General features: G+C 42.3%; 1 protein-coding gene across 1 annotated transcript in view; it reads right to left on the bottom strand.

The window, feature by feature from the left end:
- The window catches only part of CDK13 (cyclin dependent kinase 13), a 105863-nt gene that overhangs the window by 15142 nt on the left and 78028 nt on the right, over positions 1 to 12693 (bottom strand). Inside the window, exons 9-12 of the mRNA XM_019508721.1 lie at positions 7643 to 7832; positions 6771 to 6827; positions 1725 to 1826; positions 1537 to 1614 (exon numbers count right to left, since the gene is read on the bottom strand). Of these exons, the coding sequence (XP_019364266.1) occupies positions 1537 to 1614; positions 1725 to 1826; positions 6771 to 6827; positions 7643 to 7832 (427 nt within the window). The remainder of the gene's footprint in view (positions 1 to 1536; positions 1615 to 1724; positions 1827 to 6770; positions 6828 to 7642; positions 7833 to 12693) is intronic.

Genomic DNA, 12693 nt, shown 5'->3' with positions numbered 1-12693 from the left:
AAAAAAAAAAAAAAAAAAAAAAAAAAATGGAAAAATGCTATTTTTCTACTACGACTTTTCCTGATTTGGCATTACATACGGTCCTGGAGGGAAGGACTCGACGGATGGGAAATGGAAAAGGATGAACTCTGTCATATTTTGCCTGTCATCTATGATACTGGTAAATATCTTTACAAGTTAAGAACTTACAAATACATGATTAAGAACTATGCTATGACAAGCAGTTTAGATCCAGATGAAACATGCCAGAAATCATCCTGCTGTTTTAAACTGATACACAAATGTCGGGCATCAGGAAAGAGGAAGCAGCAAAGCTAATGATCATCTATTTGAATATCCTTTTAATAGCAAGAAGCAAACAGCAAGCGATATCAGTTAAATCTATACAAAACTCTACTGAGTTTTGTGAAGTACACAAGAGCTGGAATTAAGTGCTACACTACCATCTAGTGGATAAAGAAAACACATTCATACAGCATGAATTTATTTTCACTAGCGCAGCAGTTCCCAATCTGTGGCATGCAGGCAACCCATCAGTGCTACACGTTAACAGATTTATTATAATTACTTTATATGGCAAAAATTTGCTGGTGGTACTTAAAGTTGTATCATTGGTAGTGCACAATCTGTCACGGTTTGGGAACCACTACACTAGTGGAAAGCAACAGAATGACTACTGCCATGGTTTACACTTCCTAAAAGGCTGTTTGTAAAGACCACCTTTCCTACATGTTACATAAAGCATTTAAACGTAAATCAATACTTTTCGGCATCTCAGCATCACTGACCTCTCTCATGAAAAAGTTCAGGTGAAAGTTGTTCTGGGCTTCTATTACATTTGCTAGGACTAATTTATATGCTCTTTCTACCAGCTTTCAGGGTATGACCTCTTCCTCATTTTGACATCAATTATATCAGAAGCAAGAGGAAGCACTTTGCTGGCTGAACTGGGAAAGGAGGCTCTGTATGAATTCAAAGCAAGAACTTCCCAAGAAGATTTATAGGGGTGACGAGAAGAGAATATTTACATCTACAAGGATCTGGAAATTTATGGAAGGCAGAGAAGCTCTTTCCTGCAAAAGTCCTTGTGCAGCTATGTGGAAGACCCAAGTGACAACAGAGGCCAGCAGTATGCAGAGAATCTTTTCCTGAGGAATGCCCTCCCCTTTGTCCTTCAAATGTCCACCTCCATGTTGGCCTTTAATTTGCAGAGGGAAAGTAAGGAAGGAAGGAAGCTACTCTCTCATCTGTTTTAAGAGAGGGCATGTCAAATGCCCTGCTCCGACACAGACTTCAGTAAGTCAGCAGAGAGCAACTCTAGCTTCAATATATATAAAAAGCCCAGCTCACCAAGCCCATGAAGACTACAAAATTACTCAATTCCAAGTAAAGGTCATTTTGCTTTACAGTTTCCCAAAAGTTACCGCCATTTTTGTTCTGGGCAACAATTCTGACATACTTTAAATGTTGCTATTGTAAGTCCTTGTTTTGGCACCCATGGAAAAGTAAAAGTTTTGTTAAGTGCATACAAATTACCTTATTAGTTCCAGCTGTGCAAGTTCCTGATTTGCTTGAAATATTGGCTTTTTAGTAAAAAGCTCACCTAGGATGCATCTGTAAAATAAAGGTTTACATAATTCCATCAATATAGCTGTTAGGATCAGAGAGTTTCACTTTTGGTTCATGGCTTACACTTCATCTACTTTTGCATTAAAAATCCTTACCCACAGCTCCATACATCAATAGCTGGTGTATATCTTTCCTCTCCAAGCAGTAGTTCAGGAGGCCGGTACCATAATGTAATAACCTTGTTGGTATATGGTCGACTGGGAAAAAAGAGAAAGTTCAAACTTTAACTATAGCTTCAAAACAAGAAAAACACCAGTCTAGATTTCTAAAAAAATAAGAGAAAAATAAAATGTTCCACTTTCTGTAATGTCCCTGTTACTAGTCTGAGTCCACCATCACCGCCGTCGTATAAAAATAAACAAAAAGCTCCCTAAATGAGTCTACCAAAATGCAGCCTGAAAAAATACCTCCTAATCATGAAAGACTATCACCTACTTCGATGGGACAATAAACCTAAAGGTTAACAATATTTAGTTAGCCTCTTTAGTTTCACCACTCTCAGTTCTTCTCAGATCCTCCTGGATATAAGGTTATTAACAGTAGCACTACCAACTCTTCAAAACCAACTCCCCAAGAAACCCACTAGAATTTTACCAGACTGAAAACTGAAGGGTATATTAAAATGACTGAAGTTAACAATACAGCACCTCTTTCTTCTGTATTTAATGCTATAAGAGTTTCTACATTTGTGTTTACTTAGGAACCACAGAAGGATTTCCAGTGTAATACAGAATTCAGCTGCTCATGGCACAGGGCATGTGGTAATCAATTCTGATCTTCCTTCACTCATTCCTTCATCAATATTTTTTTTAAATTATGGATGCTAACCTCAGATTACGTTTAACACCATTTTAGAGCTCAGATTCCAGTATTTTACCATGTGGACAGCACAGATTTAAGCATTGAAGACAGCAAATATTCAATAGGAATTGCCTATTTCAGCTTTCCTACTATACATTCTGGACCTCTGCAAAGTCCTATTTCAGCCTGAATCAATTAAGCTCTGTTGGTGACGGCAATCGAGTTCAAACCACAAATGCATACAGGTACAAAGGAATGCATTTGAATAACTTAAGTGGACTTCAAATTAAACAACAGGAATATTGCATGGTGCTGGTCAAGATTGCCAGCTCTAAAATGTTTCTAGGACAACCTCTCTCAGGCTAATGTTCCTCCTGGCTAATGACCACAATAGTTACCTGCAGGGCAAATGTCTCCTGACAAGACACTGACCTACAATGGGGACTTCAGCATCAACTGAAAAGAGTAATGCCCATGCACTGAAGTCATCAGTCACCTTCTATAAGTGTGCTACAAGCATGGCCATTTCTGCCAAAGAAACAGATTTAAAAAAAATAATAATAAAAAAAATGCCACAGGAGTGTAATGCCACTGACAAAAGCTCATTTAAAGGTACAATGGAATCTGATCTCTGATCCCAACAGTTGTCTCTCCTGCCATGCTATACATGCAACTCAGGGATCAGAGATCAGACCCCTTTCATGCTTGCCAGTGCAGGAGGAACACAGGCTCCCGAGCTGAAATCTGGATACCCCACAATCAGCCAAATGTCAGTTGGCGCTGGGGTCTAGAACCAGCTCTGATGTGATTTCCACCAGACTGGCAATTAGTTAATTGTTGGCTGGATCCAGTGAGGTCTCCATTGGGCCAACCATCAAGCTCACAATCTGTCAAAGCGATACTCAAACATTTTTCATAATTTAGGGAATGATTTTAAGCAGCCTATGAATACAATGACTAGTGGTGAGTTGAGTGGAAGTCAGGTGAATACAAACTAATTATATTTTATTGGTATGGAGACAACTCCTCCCTTTCCACATACAAAAATCTATGAATTCACAAGTTGAGCACAGAATTGAAAGTGCCTTTTAGAAATACAATTTGTACCTTATTTAAAAATTCTATTTTAAATTGGGTTTGACAAATGGAGAGTGTAAATCTAGAAATCACTGAAAGAAGTAACACCTAAATTATTTCCTCCTGCTGCTAAATCTCAAATCCTTTTAAACAGTATGTAATTAGGTCAGTAAATCAAATATCAAAATATAGATAAGTGAAAATTTAGAAAAGCTTCTATAATACAATTGTTTAAAAGCACGCAGAATCACTGCTATTACTCCAGGTCAAAACAACACTCAGCAGGCACCTGACTGACAAATCAATTGCCAAGAGCTTCTAACCAGCTTCTTATTAACCTTCTAAAGTTAATATGAAGTTATGCCAACCAACATAGATACCTTTTAATCTTCATTATGTTGATAAAGTAATAATGTTGCTGGTTAGGTTTATTCCATCTGAATTTTAAGTTTTACCATTCGCAAGCTATATGTTCCATTAATTAAGGAAGTATTAACAAACACTTGATCTACACATCAACACCATCTGGTAATGCCAACCACACTATCAAAACTTGAAGTTACACGAACATTAAATAAGCCTGGCACACACTGAACAGTACTGTGCTAGGGCTGCATCCACCTGTCAGTTCATTCACTTTGCAACAAGTGTCTCCATGAAAAAAACATTTCCAAACAGCTGCTTAAATTATTCGCCCTTCTTCCCTGCAACTCTCCTTTCACATGACAACTTGCAAAATTGTTTTTCAGCATCAAATTTATATTCTCAACTTAATGCAGCTGGCTAAACACAATACACTGAAACCAACAACACTACCATCAAAACATGCTTGCTAGGGGCGTATGAAACAGGCTGTATTTGATTCGGATTTGGCCCAACTCAGGGACAGTGATTTGATTTGTTGATTCGGATCACTGTCCCGATCCGATCTGGCTGAATCTGAATCTGAAGATTCAATGTTGATTTGGAGAATCAGCGATTCGGCTGTAGACAGTTTAAACGTTTTTTCTACATACCTCAAGGTACCAGCACGGCTCATGAACACTGCAATGGCGGGGTGGATGGAACGTTCTGCAGGAGCATTTGGGGGGGAGGGGGGGGTGTCACTTCCAGGTCCACCAGGGAGCATGTGGGGGACACCCTCCCCACTCTCAGCAAGCAGCCATGAGGGGACCCTGGGTAACCCCCAGACCCAGGAGGCACCAGTTGCTAAGCTGGTGGGGGAGTGTCCCTGTGCACTCCCCAGTGGACCCAGAAGCGGACCAGAAGTGCTTCTGGTCCACTTCCGGGTCCACTGCCAAATGTGCTGGGGACTCCCTCCGCCTGTGCTCCCCTGGTATGCTCTATCTGCCCCAGCACCTCAGCATTCACAAGCCACCTGGTACATTGAGTTATATAGAAAATACATTTAAAGCTGTATCTATGTTCAAATCGTCAATTCTCTCCAATTTGATTCAGAAACATCAAAAGGGTCTCCTGATTTGATTTGGATTCGGAGATTTGGCCACCAAACTGGGCCAAATCTCTGCTGAATTGAATCAGCGACTGAAGCTTTGCAGAGCCCTAATGCTTACCACTGGAATCCATAGTAAACAATCATGCTGTATGGCATCAACACCATAGACCTCATTTTCAGTATCAGGTATGCACCAGTCAAATGTGTGCATACAACCTGTGTTCAAGTATCCAATGTGTATTCCTTATGATGTAAACTATAGCTCCTAATTTTTGTGAACCAGACCACACACTACCTTTTGTACAAGGTAAACTTAAAAATGAGCATGAGACTAATTGCAAATCTTTATAACAAATTACTACTATACCATATAAACTCTGCAGCTGTTTGCTTAAATACAAACAGGAGCAGAGATCAACTGTAAGATCAAACTCATTTTAAAGTACTTCTTTTCAAAAACTAAAGCAAAGCAAATTTTTATTTAAATAAAACCATTCCCGTATCTGTTCTTCAAAGCTCGCCAGACTTGTCTGCCCAGAGGACAAAATTAAAATACCTATATTGCAATGGATAAACTCAGCATAAGCAAAATGTTACTTTTTTCTTCCTATTTGAACCCTTTCCTGGTGCAGAAAGAGGTGGATAATAGTTTTTAAGCTACAAAATAGAAATATTATTTTATGCAATCAGGCAGACTACTTAACAGCAATCTTTTGTTTCCAATCAATTTAGATTGAAAATGAAAGGATTAACTGGGGTGTCACTAATCCTTGGAGGTTTAAAGAAAGGACATAAAACAACTAGTGAATGCTCAAGTAAGAAGCCACCCCCCAACCAATGGTATTTTGAAACAATTAGGAGGAAAAGAAACAAAAAAACTCCAATACATTTGTCAAACATCTGAAAAGACAAAAACTTTGGTATTGCACAAACACAATCTTCACTTTTTAAAGCACCATGACTACAGGTGTTCTTCATTCTCTCCCCACTAATCATTTCTCGTGTACTCTGACGCTACCAACAGAAGAATAAAAAAAATGTTTCTCCTGGTACTATTGTATTTTTTTTTTTTTAATAGATTCCATCCCTGAATATAACACACATCCTGTTTTTAAAAAGGAACTATGAAAAAAAAGATCTTACCGTGGCAGCAATTAGGGCAACAGCCAAGGCAAGCCTGAGCTGCTGCTAGCCCTTTGGGCTAGATAAGGCCCACAGACCAATCCAACACCGACAGTCCAACCTCATGCAGCGGGTCTGGGGCCACACAGCCCAGGGGTACACTGAGTCCGGCGCTGCATGCCAGGTTTGAGGCCATGTGTGGGCTCTGGAACCACTGATGTGCCAGGTCCAACCCCATGTGCCAGCTCCAGGTGCTGTGTCCCATGTGGCATGTAGCTCCAGAGCCAGCATGTCAGTGGACCAGGCACACCAGACTCAGCTAGGTCGAACTCAGCACAGCAAGTCTGGCCACGGACCAACCCTATGCATCAGCCTGATCTGGTGTGTGGGTGGGGAGTATAGCACCCAACAAGTCAGGATATTTGACAGTGGGGGAAGGAGGGGAAGCAGTGGTAGCGTTTAATTGACATGGCTCCCAGGTCCATGGCAATTAACACTGCCACTGTTCCTCCTTCCTCCCTACCCCCTGCCAAATTTTCAGACCCATAGGGATTCCTTTTCTTTGTGTATAATGTACACCCCAATTTTCCCCAGCTGGTTTTGGAGGAAAAGGTGTGGGCTATACGTGAAAAATATGGTATAAGGATTTAAAAGAAAATATTTCTCCAGTGCAGCATTATCTTACCTCTCTTCCGAATTGTACAGCCGAGCAAGCCCGAAGTCTGCAAGTTTAATCTGCCCTCTGGTGGAAAAGGAACAAATAACTGTTTAGTGAATAATCTCATCAAGAGGTCTGCAAACAAAATTAAGTAGGTGCCAAATGTTCAGATAGCTTCAGATGACCCTTGCTAATTCACACTACTAAATAATCTTTTCAATTATGGAGTACACTAGCCTTCAATATTTTTAAAAAAGCGAAACAGGACATTTTGTAATACTTCTTGATAAATGCAGGCATGTCCTTTGCAGTATGTTAGTAAGATTCAAAACAAAAAATGTAAAAGCACTTAAATAACTATGTTAGCAAACATCTGAAGGGGGACACCACCATTTTGTACACGAGGAGCAACCTGAATACAGATGTGCCATAAATCAGCCCTGCACCCTCCCCAAGTGCCACTCTGATCTCCTTCCCCAGTCCAATCTCCTGCTCTTTCTGTTCCCTGTCCCATCTCCTGCTGTGCTGTCTGTCCCCACTCTGATCTACCAGTGGTTGCCAACAGGTCACACAAGTGGCAGAGGCCACCCCTGTTGTATACTGTACACTTTAACTGAAAACTGTACAGAATCAAGGTATTAATTCATAAGCAAATGCTCATCAGCAATTGCACTTCCCTGTGGAAGCCACAGAAGACTCTGTTTTCCATATGTGTAACTAAACGTAACATCCAAGGAGTACTTTCTGCAAACATGGCAGGTGCTCTAATGACTAGCGCACAAGGCAAGGACTAGGAATAGTTGTATTCTATTCCCACTTTTGCCATTGGTCAGCTGGGTAACCATGGACAAGTCTGGTATTAGTGTATAACATATCTGTATATACTTATATTCACATACCTATTATTTAGAAGAATATTAGAACATTTAATATCTCTGTGCAAAAAGTTCTTCTTATGGCAGTAGGCCAAACCCTCCATCAACTGCCTCATAAATGATTTTATGTGATTTTCATTAAAATGAACCAGGCCAGATTCCAGTAGTCCCATTAAGTCATGGTCCATATATTCAAACACCAAGTAAAATGCACCTGGAAAGAGAGAGAATATCATTTTCAGAATATTCCAAAACATCTGTTTTACCTTTACAAATACGGCTTAGTATTTTTTTGTCCTCAAACATTAAGCCTAACTGCTGACATTTTCATAGTATCTGGAGCTGGACTTCATTGGCCTCTTATTTGAAATGCTAAACTGCACTCAATTACTACTAAAATTAAAATTATTTCTTCACATAAGCAACTGCTATGGTTGTCATAGGTATGTTAAAATTAGCAAAATCGTAGTTTATAGTGTTTATCTGACCAGGCACATAGATTGCTACACCATCTAAGCACCAGGTTTCTTTGTAAGCAAAATGGTTAACCTGGATTATACTTCATTACCCAGACCTTATGGAAAAAAATAAAAATGTATATATTATATATATAGATACACACACACAAAGCAACAGCTGAGCTGTCATCATCCTTTGAATTTTAAAGTTTCCATTGTGGAATTGTGTTAGAAATGAGTCTGTTATTCTCAGATTGCAAGTGAATGCAAGACTGACCAGAATGAGAAAGTACAGCTAACCTACTAGTCACCAGTAGCAACGGCCATTCAAGCGTCAAGAATTCATGTCCCAAGTTCCTTCACACCTATAGTGAGGGAAAAATTGGTCCTGTCCCACACCAAACAGCACAGATGATCCTGTAAATGCTACTTGATTAAAGTACATAGGGGCACTTTTACATGTCTCTGCAGATGGGGGGAACCCAGGTTTCCTTGCTTGCTGATGTGCTACAAACATTCTCCTGCAACTCAAGCCCTGGCCAGTCCTAGGAGCAGCAGTTGCCTGACCCTGCAGGACAACACAGGATGCCTGTTTCACCCAAAGAAGTGGATCAGCTGTACTGGAACACATCCTGGCACAGCTCATCTGCTTCACTGGATGACATTTGTTTATAGCCTTACAGACTAAAGCAGAATGATTTCTAGGACAGGGGCGTCAAACTTATTTGGCTCCAGGCCAGATAAATGGCCCATAACCAGTTCATGGACCAGATGAATGGTTCAGGGCCAGCCCTGTGGGCCAGACTGGGCCCACAAAACCCCTCTCCCCTCCCACATACTGAATCCAGTGCCTTCTGTGTTCACTCTGGCCAGATCAGGATGCAAACACCAAGAAGCTCCATCTCAGACTGGTCCAGGGGACATGCGCAGTACAAGTCCCAGACGGGCAAAAGCAGGCACTGGAACTGGCATGCAGGAGACTCAGAAAGCACCCTCCCGCATGCCATATCCAGAAGTTGCTCTGGCTAGTCCAGGACTGCACTGGATGTGACAGCTGCCCCAGACCACCTGAAGTGAGTACACCAAGTGCACACTGCATCCCAGACTGGCAAGAGTGGGCAGCATATGCGGTACAGTCCCAGACTGACTGGAGTGGGAACTGGATCAAGCACACGGGAAGGGGTGCTGAACTGGCCCTGCATAGGGATGACACCAGGGGCTGGATCATATGGCTTTGCTGGTCAGATCTTAGATACCTCTGCTTTAGGACCCATTTCCTGCTTCCTTGTCAACTGAGGATCAAACAAATCAATGGGGACTCTTAAGCAACACTTAGCCCTTTCATTGCACACACAGATGGTTGCACCGAAAAAACCAAATCCAACTGCAAAGCCCCTGAAGAAAAAAAGGCAGAACAACACCTTTTAATGCTAACACAATACCTTGATATAAATGCTAGCATCTACCCAGGGCAAAACTCTTGACATTCTACCATTCCCAAACAGAAGAAAATGCAAGTCTGAAGTCTAGCATTCAGCTTGTCAGTTTACCAAACAAAGGTCAGTATTTGATGCACAGGCTGGATAAGAGAGAGGAAGGGGTAGATGCTGAACAACTTCTGTCCAAGTGCGTGGTACTTCTGTTCACTTGCGCAGCCCTGGTGCTGGGAAAACCCAGCCACTGACCCCAGCCACAGCCCTGCTCTTTTCACTCCCCTCTTCTACCGCACTGGTCTATTTTTTGCCCCCACCCCGTTGCTCCCACTGAGCCAGTCCTCTCAACCCCCATCCCACAGGCTGCTCTGTGTGCAGCCATTTTTATCAGTGTTTACTGCTGCCAGAGCTAAGTCAGTCAGTCCCAGTGAGGGGAGAGGCAGGAGAGATGGGGGTGTGGGTTTGCTGGGGGGAGGACCCCACCCCAACCCTGAGGGGTCACACCTCCCCATCTCGATCCCTTGCAGGTCATGCCTGCCCTCCTCTCCCTCCACAGGTCAAGCCTGCCCTCTAGCTTGCTGGATCCCCAATCCCCTCCAGCCTGCGGGATTCCCAATCCTGCTGGCTAGTCCCTGCCATCCTGGCTTACCTGATATCAGACAACCATTATGAATCAATTTAACCTCCCCCTAATGCCCCCAAATGTCTGTACTTAGCCTTGGGGTTTGTAACTTTTACTGTTGCTTTTGTCAACTCTGCCAAGTGAGCAGGATACTGATTAAAGGAGCACTTGCCTGGATGGCGTACACACACGCACACAAACTGGGGAAGTGCTGAGCAAATGTACCCAAGCCATATCCACAAAGCTCCTCGTGGGCCAGCAAAGATTCTAGCATTTATGTATATGGCAAAATAAATAACTGGCACTATAGCAGTGGATGTATCCACTTGAGATTAGTTTTTAAAAACTTAAGTGAAAAGCACAAAGAATTACACAACTAACATTTACTTCCCCTACTCCACATGTTAATTAAAGGAAAATAACAAGTTTATGACCTTGCTTGGAAGAGGTGCTCTATCCATATGATAGAACAAAGGCATCCCCCAACCTTAACCTAGTCTGGGGTGACTTCTCACCTGACTTTTCAACCACCACAATTGCAGTCATGAACTTAAGAAAAACGATAGCAAAGGTAGATGCAAAGGCAGATGCAAAGCAACAGTGGACTCACACTTTACAGACTACTATTAAATATATAACCCAGTGTTGCACCCAGAATCAACAGCTTCTACAATCTGCCAGAGCCAAATCCTGCTAGCCCTAGATTACCAGGCATTCATGACCTGCTACAGCCACCTGTAGAGCGATACTGCAATTTCATAAAGGCAGTCATAAACAAGTCATTACAAATCTGATTTTCAGTATCACGCCAACATTTTCAGAAACGGTCACGGCCAGAAAGGGAGGCCTCAGACCAGTTCAGGAGAGGCTTTGTTTTCAGGCCATTCAGAAGAAATGAAACTGGGGCTATTTTTATGGGGTGAATGTGATCCTATTGGGAGACAGTGGTTAATCCATCTTACTTCACATTTGTTTAGACTGCAGTAACTCCCAAAGGGTGTGTCATGCCATGAGAGTGACAAGTGTGCTGCAATATCCCTTTGTGTGAAGTGGTAAATGCTCTCCACTCCATCTGGTACCCTGTACCTGCCCCCCAGCTATTCCAGTAGCACCTGCAGCTACTCCTCTATGGACTGCCACTGCTGCTGCCTTCGCCGTCGTCACACAGCCCGTGATGCCTGTACCTGTAACCTCCCCCACCTCCTGCAAATGCTCCTAGCAGCACGCTCTGCTGTAAGCAGGTGGTTGCAAGCTTTTCAGCCTGGCTCATCCCCTCATCTCATACTCCGAGGGCCAGTAGGAGGGGCTACAGGGGTGGTTGCCAGATTTGGATTTGTCTTAGATTTGTCTGTAGCGATGATGATAATCATTTATGCTCTGTCAGTACTTCTATTCTAAAGGCCCGTGAAGATTTAATTTAAACTGCAGGATCTTTTTAAAACTATGCTAAGACCAAGAAAGGCAAACAATCATATTTAAAAATTAAGAACTATTAAATTATACAAAAGCAAAAGCACAACTGTTTCCTATGATACATTTGCTGATATACTGCTCTATTTTTAAGGCATGCTAAACCTGTCTTCCACTTTCTTCTTAGGTGATTTGTTCCTAGTTTTTAAATCTCTCACTAAAACATCAGTGTTGCCTAGGGCCCACTAAATGGTTAATCTGCCCCTGATTGTGAATCAGGATGCAAAGGGGTTCAGGCATTGGAAAGGTGGGGGCAGGGAATCTCATGGATGCTTGCTACCAGCGAAGGAATGGCAGGGCTCAGCAATTTAGGGTTCTACCTCAAGCTTGAGGAGTGTGCACTCTAGCAGAAGTACAATTTTCTACTCAATGCACTCAGAAATGAGTATTTTACCTTGTCCCCACATCCTGTATCTTCTGCACCTGTTACTGGGCAAGGAACCAACCTCCTTTGTCACTAAGTTCTAGTTTCACTCCCTTCCTTAGCCTTCCTCCACTTGCAGTCTCCTTTCCCAGCCATTCCTACTTCTTGCTCTTCTCAGCATCTCATGTGATCTCTTTCCATTCAAATCTCTAGTCATCTCCCCTAAAACTATAGCCCATTTTTTACCGCTCCAGGCTCCTTCATCAGTCTTTGCCCTTGCATTTTGGCAAATGTCCACCAAGCCTATGTTTCAGAACTTTTTCTGATCAACCGATACAGGCCAAGAAGGGACTTCTCTCCTTTTTCTTATTTTTGAACAGGGGCATGGGGAGGAGGGGGACATATCATGTAGAGGTTTTTTGACTGGAGTGAGTTGATGCTCCTGCGCATAATTACCCAGAAAACACCCAGAAATGCTTTTGCTCATCCTCCCCTGGTTTTACCTACAGCATGCTGTAGCTGCGGTATTTCTGGTTTTAAGGCTTAAAGTTGTGGGTGAACTTGAAGTGGCGATTTTGGGCCATCCTTGAGAAAACAGCTGCTTCTGAACATACAAAACTAGACCAGGAGGCCCCCTTCCAATCCTATGTTCCTCTACAATGTTGTGCTTCCCCACAGCTCAGCTTACCCAACACTTTTCCCAGCTAGTGCCAGGTCTTTTTTTTTTT

This window comes from Gavialis gangeticus, unplaced genomic scaffold (genome assembly GCF_001723915.1).
Source record: "Gavialis gangeticus isolate Ggan-Ray unplaced genomic scaffold, GavGan_comp1, whole genome shotgun sequence".
NCBI classification, from domain to species: domain Eukaryota; kingdom Metazoa; phylum Chordata; order Crocodylia; family Gavialidae; genus Gavialis; species Gavialis gangeticus.
Note: the sequence above shows the minus strand (reverse complement) of the source record. Positions and strands in the feature narration are given on the sequence as shown.